At 40.4% G+C, this 11,478-nt stretch overlaps 1 protein-coding gene across 5 annotated transcripts; it reads right to left on the bottom strand.

Annotated features, from left to right (window-relative positions):
- On the bottom strand, positions 1-11,159 carry LOC128091041 (cell surface glycoprotein CD200 receptor 1-B-like). 5 transcript variants are annotated; one of them, XM_052703946.1, is made up of 9 exons: positions 10,438-10,801; positions 10,195-10,365; positions 8,734-8,851; positions 7,561-7,648; positions 5,768-6,076; positions 4,258-4,506; positions 3,285-3,386; positions 1,904-1,950; positions 1-583 (listed from the first exon to the last, which is right to left on the bottom strand). In XM_052703946.1, exons 4-9 carry the CDS (start codon positions 7,625-7,627, stop codon positions 470-472), a joined length of 888 nt encoding a protein of 295 aa, XP_052559906.1. In that variant the 5' UTR covers positions 7,628-7,648; positions 8,734-8,851; positions 10,195-10,365; positions 10,438-10,801; the 3' UTR covers positions 1-469. The 5 variants fall into 5 exon arrangements, with proteins under 5 accessions (XP_052559906.1, XP_052559922.1, XP_052559911.1 ...); XM_052703962.1 differs by lacking the exon at positions 10,438-10,801 and adding an exon at positions 10,942-11,159 and having other exon boundaries at positions 7,561-8,851; XM_052703951.1 differs by having other exon boundaries at positions 7,561-8,883.
- Between the last annotated feature and the right edge of the window lie 319 nt (positions 11,160-11,478).

The raw sequence follows: 11,478 nt of genomic DNA, 5'->3' as shown, positions 1-11,478 counted from the left end.
TTGTCTTTTTTTTTTTTTTTTTAGGGCTCCTTATGGCACTTCGTGGTTTCCATCTTGAGAATGGAAAGAGAATCTAGATGCTAAGGGGGTCTACAAAGAAGTGATATATTTTCAGCAAGCCTTTTCCTCTGTCACATAAATATATCAATTACAGATGTGAGGGGAAATGGCACATGCCTCAGAACCTATTCTCTAATCAAAATCAAATGTGTATTTCTCCTCCTCAGTCTTTACATGTTTCAAATGTTTTAACAACTGTACTGATATTTACAGAGAGGAATCAGTGACTTAAACAGGCTGCTCCGCTGGCTCCCTTCATGTCAGGAAGGAGAAAGGCTTTTCTTGGTCAGTTTAGAGTATTCTGCTGTCCTGCTGTGCATAAGAGATTTGCTAGATCAAGGACAGGCTCAAGTAACAGAGTATAATTAATAGTTGAGCTTGTATAGACTGCTGGTGCCTACATGCTTAATTAGCTCATAAGTGTAGTTTGTGGTTTATAATTCTGATAGATTTCCTCTGGTGAGACGTAAGGGCCCATTACAGGTGTGTATAGCTGTAAAGATGTGAATCCGAAGTTTTCAGTCTACAAAATAAGAAAAAAACACAGACCACTGAATTATGTTGAAGAATTTTTTGGAACCTCTATAGAGGCCAAAAGCAAAACAAAAGAAAACCAAGAAAAACAGGATCAGAAGAAATCTGGCAGTCAACATTAATTTTGCAAAGGATCTGTGAAGGTATTTCTCTAAGCTCCAAAGGCAAAGGGGCAGGGCATATAGGTTGAAAGCTGAGTTCGTGGAGAGAAAAAGTCTGAACAAGACAACCTTTTGAATCTCTTTTTCTTAATGAGATTGAAAACAAACATTGAAATGTCAGTATTTTCAACAAAATAGGTCATAATGATCAATGTTAACTTCTCTGACAGAAAAAACATGCAGGCCACCACAGGCATTCCAGTGTAGGCACTTAAACTTGCTGGAAGTTATGACTTTGATCTCAGCAGCTCCCACTCCCATCAAATTGTGCAGAATAGCGTATAAGAACGTATCAGGAAATTAATCATTCTGACTTCAGAGCACCATTTGACTAGTTTACAACAAACAAAGCACACAGCTATTAATTTCACTTTGAGCAGAAAACTAAATATGAAATAAGTGTTCTTTTAGGGTGTATTAGGTGAAGCAGGAGCCCTGAGGAGAGAGTAGCGTGCTATCATGCTGTCAAATACATATCAGAACACCCTATAATTAGAGAGGAAGTAAAACTTGCAGTGGCAAATTTAACACTGCTGTTTCTTAGCTCCTGTGTATCTGAACTACAACTTGAAATATAAATATTTCATTGCTGTTTGTGTTGCTAATAGGGCATAAGGAACTGCACCCTTTTCCCTCATTGTAAAATACCTGTCTGTTTCCATCACATCTTTATCACACAGTTTTCTGTCATCAAGGGCAATATGTACTCTTAAGCAAAAGATTGGTGCTAAGATTAGAGTTTGAAGCAGTGTTGTGAACAATTTAATGCTGGAGAGATCTAAAATTCAGCTTGAACATTGCAAATGTGATTTATTGTATCCCTAAGCAGAAAATGCTTTACTCTGTTCTCTATCTAGTGCATAAGCAATTACTCAGATACACTGAGTAATGAAGTTATGACCACCCAAATAATAGACACCCTTCCAGACACACTGCTCCTCATTCCAGCCAATCAGCACATGTGGAGATATATTGGATTTTTGTCAGAGCAGCCGCATGTTGTCATGGAATTACATGTTTTGGTGACGAAAAAGACACACACACAACAACAACAAAACATACACTCCCCTCCTCCCCCCCCCCCCCTCCCCCCCCAAAAAAAAAAAAAATATAAATAAAATAAAAAAGCAAAAAAAAACAAAGTTCACCACAGTCTGTACTGGTGACTGATGTGCCTTCTTCTGTAGCCGGGAAGCTGGAAGAAGTATACCAGGAAATCAAAATGGTTTCTTGGAACAAGGTACACAGCTGCTATATCCAGAGTTCTTCTCTAGCTACCCTCAGCAGCTTTTTTTTTAAATGCTTTCACTGGTTAGGTTCTCACCTTTTATGCTCTGCCCCTGAATGTGAATCGTTTTATTTTCCCCTTTGCTGAAACATTTGGTTTCCCTGGGAAACATGGTTGAATTGACTCAGTTAGGTGTACTTTTCTGAAGGGAAATACTGGGCCAAGAACCCACCTGAGTGCATTTTCTCCTCTCCTTGCCTGCCCCAAAGGAGCTCTTCACTGTGTAAGTGACATGCTTCTGCCACAGTGCTGTAAACACCTGTCAGTGCCTCCACTGCTGACAGCAGCTGCCCTTCTGTTTTCTTCTCCTGCCTTTTCTGCTCTGTCTCCACTCGTACTCTCTCTTGCCAACACCATCACTTCATCTGTTTAAACCTGATTCACTAATTACATCTGCAATCTAATATTCTCTATGTTGGGGAGAGGGGGGGAAATCTGAGCAACACTGAGCATAAGGAAGAAATCTAGGAAAGCAGTAAAGGCAGAACATTTATTGCAATGGAGAGGAATAGGGCACTCAGGTGCTCTACAGATTCCCTCTATTTACCATTCACTCCCTTCTGAGTTGCCTCCTCCCAGTGCTTCATACCCTCCTCTCCCAAAAACATCCTTGCTTTCAGTTTCTTTCTTTCAACCCTCAACCCACAGCCATCTCAAGAGTGGGAAAGCTTCACATGAGCTCTCGTTATCAACTTATTCAGCATGAGCTGACACAATGCCAATGAAATCTACACAGACTGAGAAACTATCAGTGTACCACAGGGAAACATACATTTGACCTATTCTTACACTTGCTAAAGGGAAAAATTAGAATTGCCAGGATAGAGGGAGGATTGCTTGTGACCTGCCATTAGGACTAATGCTTAAACTAGTCTTTAAACTCCTCAGTCTTATGTGTAGAATTTTATGTTGGTAAATTCAGAATGATCAAGATAATTCAAAAAAAAAAAAACCTCAAAACCCACCCTACTCATAGCAAGTATTCTTCTCTCCCTGAATAACTCTTTGCCTCATATGTAATACATCAATAGTATAATAACAATGACTCTTACAAAACTCCAGGCTTGTTTTAAAATTCCATCCCTCCATTTATTATTTCCAAAGGGTCAGTACACCATATATCAACAATTTCCTCAATTCTTGCCCCCCAACCCACTCTCAGCCATAAGATACATATCTTAGTACCTGCACTTAGCCTGCAATGGAATGTAAAACATTTCAAGCTTCATCAAATGACTTACCCCTGCACCTTAAAATCAAACGTAATGTCACTCCGACACCACAGATAACAGCAAGACTTACAGGCAGTCCAATCTGGAGATACTGGAGCCTGGAGGAATTGTCTGGGGGGAAAAAGAAAACCAGTTACAGAGCTAGATGTCAGTACCCACTGACTACTTGATGATGGTATCTAACTTAATAAGAAAAATCATGCTCTACCCCCATAACTTCAATGAGAGACAGATGGGATGTCTAGGTGCCAATCCACAAAAGGAACTGTTTCGCTCATCCAGTGTGTACAAATATACTTCCATTTTCAACCCATACACCTTCATAGCTTCCCTCTGTACAAATGATACCAAAAGTGCATCAGCAGAACTGACCAGACGTCCCTCCAGAATTTTGTAATTAGTGACTGTCTGTGTTAATTTCCATCCTTCATGTCCCTGCTAAGATATTTTGGTGATATAAGCACTATTTAGATTTTCTTACAAATTTTGATGGCAGAAACATATCAAGTCCAGCATAGCCAGTTTAACCTTTACTGCCTTTGCTCAAGAGTAACACACAGCCACTCTCCACTTTATCCAGCTCATCAGCTCAAGGGGTCCAAAAATTCAGCTCAAGGGGTCCAAAAATTCAGCTCAAGGGGTCTAAAGTTTCACATCAAAAACAAATCACAGTTACTGCAGAGAGAACTTCTCTGTCATCACTAATTAAACAAGGATCACTGAAAGAGAATAAGGAGCTCTTGTAACTTAAAATGGAGATCCAAGTAAGCTCCCACTGGAAACTTCCTCATACCATGCTGTGAAACATTTGGTTTCAGCTGACTAACTCTGAATTACTAATTTTTCTATCAACATGCACAAGAACTTTGGCATTTCACCACTAAACAATCTGCCAAGCCCTGGCATTCAGTGGAAACAGCTGCAAAGAAAACCACAGTCACAAGAGTATGATGTAGAACAATTACAGATCGATGTTCTTTACCTGACAGATCTAGGGAGAGAGACTGGTTCACAGCTGGGTGGGTAACCAGGCAGGTGACATTAGGATGTGTGCTGTTGACCCAACTTATGTAGCTGACCTTGGTCACTGTTCCATTGAGGTGGTGGACATCTTTCTCAACACTGTGATTACTTGCAGGGATCCAGGAGATTTTGGCAGCTGGTTTTCCAGCAATAGCTTGGCAAACAGCCTCTCCTTTCTTGTCAGAGGTCAGAGAAAATGTAGGAGGGACTGCAGAAGAAGTAAATAGACTACAGTCATTATTCCAGAGGGTCTCTAACTGAGAAACAAAAACAGTACTATTTTTTATTTTTTGGGTGGCCAACTTAAGATATTTTAAAATAATTCAGAATATTAACAGCAACCATCTTTAAGGGAAAAACACATTAAAGTCCAAGGTAAATATCTCTAAAAATTGGTAGCTGCACTTAGAGTTGTGGTTTCCTCATGTTTTCCAAAGGATGACCATAACTGTAACAGAAAATGGGATGTTGGATAGGGCTGGATTAAATGAAGATTTAAAAGTATAGCAGTGCATATACTGAACAAAACACTGTAGCTTGCTGAAGCTACAGGCTAAGAAATTCATAGTATGAATAGAAAGGAGGAAACGGAGAAATACTATTCTGCCTAAAGCCTAACAATTTATGTTCTGCATTTGACAAAACAGATTCTGCAAGAAAGAAAAAAAAAAAAAAAAACTAGTATCAAGGGACAAATATTAACAGTAGCAAATTACTGATTTGCAGAATAACTTTCCCATAAGCCTTCCGAGTATTACTAAAAATCAGCTAAGATGATCAGAACAAAAAATCCTGTCATAAATAAAATGTTTCTTGCAATTTAAGGAAAGCTAGAGATGATCTACGCGTCTCAGAAAGATTGCCTGATGCATTGCTTTTGTTTCCTAATACTTTCTCTTCCTGCCTTGGTTGAAAATAGCCTAAAATCATTTTTATTTTAGTGATGCAGTTCTACAACTTTCAATGCTTCTGGAAGAGTTAAATATTTCCAGATAATGTCCTGAAACTCATGCTTCCTTCCTGTTTGGTCCTTATCCAAACAAAGTACACAATGTGTGCACTGTGAAATTTGGTTCAGCTTTAAGTAGTAATGTTTATTTAATATCATCTATTTGCACTAACTTAACCAACAGTGTGCACTCCTGTTCATGAGAACATTCACATAGCATTCAAATTCCATGTTACATCCAAAGTATCCAAATATTAGAATCTATCCAGACTGTTCATCTGGAGCATCTGAAAACAGTCCCTGATCATGAGGCAGAAACAAAAAAAAAAAACACCACAAATAACAGCTCATTATTTCTCATTAAAACAGCCCTATGTCTTCGTATGGCTCCTTGCCCTCTCCAGTCATACTAAATCAAGTCTCATCTTTATCTTCAATCAAGAATCAATTTGGTCCTTTAACAACATCTCAAATCTGTTTTATGTCCACACAACAATGAAAAAGTGCAGGTGCGTCTTACCTATGACAGTCAGAGAAAAGAGAGAAAGAAAATTCCCCTCACTGCTGACAATTTCACAGGTGTAATTTCCCTCGTCATTCAGGTTCACGGGGTAAATACGTAGAGCTAGGTCGTGATTGGGTGAGTATTTCCACATCATCCTCTCACTGCAGTTTAACATTTTTGACTCATTGAGATCCCTTCTATAAGCTAAAAAGCAAGAAGTGCTGGATTTCATCTTCCACGTCACCATTAGCAAAGACAGCTCGGAAATTGATGGGCAATTCAACACAGCCTCATGACCAGCCTGCACATTCACGCTTCTATAAGCTACGTGGGAAAAAAAGAAACAGAGAAAGAAAAAATTAAATATGATCCTTAAGCTTTCATCAATATCCAGCTCTTGGCTTCACCATACTTAAAAATTTCTACTTTCCTACTGTACTGGCAGCCTTGGGAATGCATTGCTCTCACAGAAACTCATAAGTAGTATTCAGTTTCCAGGTCCTGCTTCCTTCTATCACTGTCTTTGAGATCTCAAAATGCAGTGGAAATGGTGCCTTTCCACTGTATGCAACGTGCGTTGGTGAGCTACAGTTCTCCATTTCTTTTGGCAATAGTTTCCTAACACTTTAATATGGACATTGAAAAACTGATGGGGAGCCCAAGATTCACCCTTAAAGTAAAGGAAACTACCTTTTCTAAGGAAAAAGAAAAAAAAAAAAGAATCATAGAACAGCTCAGGTGGAAAGTGACCTCAAGGACCATCAAGTTCCAACCAGTTTGCCACATGTGGGGCTGCTAACCTCCCCATTTAATACTAGACCAGGCTGCCCAGAGCCCCATCCAACCTGACCTTGAACACCTCCAGGGACGGGGCATCCACAACCTTTCTGGGCAGCCTGTTCCAGCACCTCACCACTCTCTCTTTAAAGAACATCCACCTGATATCCAACCTAAATCTTCCCTCCTTCAACTTGAAACCAGTTTCCCTTGTCCTGCCATTATTTACCCTTGTAAAGAATTGACTCCCCTCATTTATAGGCTCCCTTTAGGTACTGATAGGCTGCAATGAGGTCACCCCTCAGCCTGTCTTCTTAGGGGAGGTGCTCCAACCTTCTGATAATCTTTGTGGCTGTCATCTGGACCCTCTCCAACAGCTCCATATCTTTTTTTATTGGAGGCCCCAGACCTGGCTGCAGTACTTCAGATGGGGCCTCACAAGAGCAGAGTAGAGAGGAATAATCACCTCCCTGTCCCTGCTGGCCACCCCTCTTCTGATGGAGCCCAGGATTCCATTCGCTTTCTGAGCTGCAAGAGCACACTGCTGGCTCATTTTAACTTCTTCATCCACCAGGACCACCAGGTCCTTCTCTGAGATAAGGTGCACAAATTACAGTGTAAGAAAATCCTGGGATAGCAGGGGAACAGGAGCTGGACTCAATAATCCTTATAGGTCCCTTCCAATTCAGGATACTCTATGAACATATACCAATAAGAAGGATAAGATCCAAGATCATCTGGCATAGTAGTTGATGGAGCATATGTGATATGGGTATATATCTATTTTTTTTCTGCCAGAAACCATAGCTCTGCTGGTGTTTTCTCATCTGAACAAGAGATGAATCTTCAGATTATTTGTGTTGAATCCTTATCAGAAATAATATTCTATGCCATTCTGCAAAGCACAGGATTATTTTGTCAGCTGATGTAATATCATTCTTCATACTGGTGAACAGTAAAATTTCAGTGTACCCGTGAGTCAGCAATACAGAGTATCAAACAGTGATGAGCACAGCTTGAATCTTCCTTACCTGACCCTCCAATCAGTTGGATCATCAAGAAAAGGATTGCAGCCTGAACTGCCCATGTCTGAATCATCTTCAGCAAAAGGAATCATCACTGCAGTAAAAGAAGGCAAAGGAAATGGTGGGTAGTCACAAGCTGTAATGCAAGTCCCTTCAAAGAAAACGGGAAGAAAAGCCTTTTTTTTCTTTGAAAACAGAAGTTGTAAGAAGGACCCATGTCAAGTATCATTCTTACTCTAAAAAGAAGAAAGCAAAAAATGCTTGGGAAACAAAAAGGATTTCTGTTTACAAACCAGTTTTAAAAACCCAAGATCTCATTTTCCCATCATCTCCAGTCAGCCACTACTCACGAGCAGCTAGCTCGCTAGCTAGCACAGACTGCTACAGACCTCTTACTGCTGCTTCACAGATTTACCTGCAGAAGATGAAGAGAAGACTTTGCAAGAGCAAAGATGCGTGCATCAAACTCTTTTTGAAAAAATCAAGGTAACAGCATTTATGGGAAAACTCAGGACCTAGACTTGGCTATTTGAAGGAAGTAACCCAGAGAAATGATTTAAATTTTTGCCCTGCTTTTAGTTTCTCAAAGGGTAACTCCATTTCTGCAGTAGAAGTGAAAGCTGTACTGTCCTTTTGTGAGAGATCACAAACATGAGCTTGTTTCCTGCTTTTAGAGACAGAGAAATGAGGAAGCATTTTATTAACTAACATGACTCCATAATTGTGTATACTTTTCAACAAACCATATCTTACAAATTGCTAGCTTCTTTTTGGCAAAAGGGCTGTTGCTTGAGCACAGGCCTGATGAGAAACATTGCTGGTACTTTCCTACAGTCAGTTAATCATACATAAATAAACCCAAATTTTTCTGGCATACTTGTACTGGAAAATGTGGCTATGTATTCCCACAGTCAAAATATCATCCTTTTCTACTCAGATCTCAACACCTACAGCCCTACTACAGCTCCCGCTGGCTCAGTCACAGCAAAGGATTCCCACCACTGCATTGCTGTAACCCCATCACGGAGTGACAAAGCAGAGGTCTCAGTGTGTGCCTGTTTTTATTACACTGCAGTAGCCATACCCTAGCTGGGGTTACCGTCAAAATCTGCAGCCACAGTTTTGTCTCAAGGCTCCTTTCCACATTCCCATGAAGTTACCTGATTTTCCAGCACTCACCTCTGCATTTCCTCAAGCTCTTCTTGGTCCTTTCATTGTTCTCTCCTTCATACCACCATCTGCATCGCTTTAATCTCCCACAAGCAGCTAGAGATAACTGGAAAATGGTGTTGCCATCCTATGGGAAATACTGATATGTTGTTCTCATTCCTAAATCAAACACCAATACACACCAAGCTAGCAAGTATCTTTCTAACACAGTTGATTTAAAAACATCATACGTGTTGCAACAGGACCTTCCTTTTGGGTTATTTATGGTCATGCTCTGTTCACACTCATTTTGCCCATATTAATACAAGGATGTTTCATTGAAGATACCGAGGGGAGGAAGGACACATATATATGTCCTTCTATGTATGTAAAAATATATCAAGTAAGGAAAAAAAAAAACCAATAGAATACTGCCACACTTACGGAACTGAAAAAGAAGCAACAGTGCTACATTTGTGATCTGAGTGCAAGAGGCAACAATACTCAGTGCAACTTATACACGATGCAAGATGTATGCACGTTCTCACAGCAGCTTGATAGGTTTTCTGCACAATTCTAACAAAACACCAATGTATCTGGATGAAAACTTTTATTGCAGCCTGAAAATGCTGATGCTAGCACATTGATCAGTATTCTACAACCAACATGCAGGTAATGGGTAATGTAAGTCTTATATTCCCAAACTCTCAAATTTCATTTTTGCTCACTTTAAATCTTTGCCACAAATGACATAATTTTCGTGTTTTGTGTCATTCAGTATCAATGAAAAAGTTGCTTTTTTCTATAATTTAGATAAATTATGCATGCAAAAGTAGCTTTCAGTGAAAAAGCTTGTTTTTTTTTTTCTTAAAAACAACAGCAAAAGATTATTTTTTGCCAAAAATACGCACTGAATTAGACCCAATTTGGAAATTGTTTTTCTGCCTCTTTAAAAAAAAAAAAGTTCTCTGCAATGTTTATCAGCAAATTCAATGTTCACCAAAGTTGATGGATCCATAAATATTCATATACAGCATATTGTGATACTGGAACTTGTCCCAGAGAGCTATCATTTTTAAAAAACGCATACAAGTCATGTATGCACGGAGCTTATTTGCTCAAAAGAACAGACATCAATGATTAAAAATGGGGCCTTACAGAAAGAATAGAGAATATCACTTTGCTTAAATATTCATGTATGAAACACTGAATTTAGATTGCAATTTTTAAGGTTCACAGTCCTCAACTGCTTACGCCTCTGAGCAAGAAGTAAATCTCAAAGTGGAGCCCCAGAAGGAGAAACCCAGCACAGCTGAATTCAATTCATTTATAAAAGCAGCAAATGAATGTCTGTAGATTGTCTTGTGTCATTTCCTTTGATGGAATTAAAATGCCCCAACAACTGCATTAAAATAAATTAAAGTTTTAGCTCAGCCTCGATGGTGGTGTCTGAAATGAGACCCCGCAATGCATGCATCACTCTCCCATTACCCTCCACACTGCAGCTGGGAATGGCACTGCTCACGCTCGATTGCCTCTCATGAATGCTGAGGGGAAGGGAGTCACTCAGTATCAGCCTGGAGAAGGGACATCCAGCTACAGGAACACAGAAGGCAAAAGGCAGCCACGGCAGCACACTCTGGTCCTTGGATAATCTTAGTCCTGGGGGGCAGAAACGAGATGTTAGCACAGGGGTTTGGCCCAGTTGGGATCCTGGTCCCAGCTCCCACGCACCAGGGAACAGCACTGGAACATCTGTAGCTCCCTTCTGGTTGTCCTCACGAGAACAGAGAATTCAGAAGTGGCTCAGCTCAGGACAATTTGTCCCAGATAGTCCCTGTTTTCTTTGCACTGCTCACAAATTTCTTTCTGTTGATGCTCCCAAGATTATAGCATGCAGCTGATTTGTCTCGCAGACAGACAGAGCTCCTTGCCCTCCTGTGACAGCTCAGTGAAAAGAAACCATCTGGTGGTACATTCCCCCAGAAGAGGATGTGACACAGTTAGAGCTAGGGAAATACCGCATTCAGACACGAGGAACAAAACGCAGCTTCTGATTGCATTATACTGTGCATCAAATACAGGATGCAAGCCCTGAGCTATGTAAAATGACAGTTAAAGTGGGTTAACAAAAACCAAGTCCAACATAAGGAAAATATATTTAACACAAAGCGAAGAAAGAAAAGGTGCTGCTCATAAAGAATCGATGCGAGCAATGCGTCAGTCGTCACCACAAACCTTTGTAAATGTCACGTGGCCATTGCCATGATTAACAGGAAAATATGACGCTGCTTTGCAGTGGAATCACATTTTAAAGTGTAGTGAAGATCTTCAGAAGCCTGTTACTTCCTCTGGGCAAGGGGGGGGAGAAAGGGATGGTACAAAGAGGAACCAGTTGCGTGTAGCTACGAGCTGCACCACAATGAGTCAAAAGGCAGAAGCCAGCCAACGCTGTCTGACGTGGGAGGTACACAGAGAGCCCCAGGTCAGCCTCCACACTTAGCTGTCCTGTGCGGCCTCAGTACCTCTGTAAGATGACATATCTCCTGATAACACACTACAATAAAAGCAGAGCAGTTCAAATAGCAGTCTCAGAGTCTCCCTTTTCTCCTTCAAGTTTTCACAGCAGCCCTCAGACATTGCAGCTGTAGCAGTTACCTGGGGAGAGGAAGCAGCAGTGGTGTCCGTATGTCTGCATTTTCTACGTATCTTAGCCACAGGCTATTTTCATGCAGCCTATTTTTTGCATAGGAAGTTTTGCAGAAAGTCTAAGAG

Source organism: Tympanuchus pallidicinctus, unplaced genomic scaffold (genome assembly GCF_026119805.1).
Source record: "Tympanuchus pallidicinctus isolate F22 unplaced genomic scaffold, pur_lepc_1.0 scaffold10, whole genome shotgun sequence".
Taxonomy (NCBI): domain Eukaryota; kingdom Metazoa; phylum Chordata; class Aves; order Galliformes; family Phasianidae; genus Tympanuchus; species Tympanuchus pallidicinctus.
The sequence above is the reverse complement of the archived record's forward strand: the minus strand, read 5'-3'. Positions and strand labels throughout refer to the sequence as shown.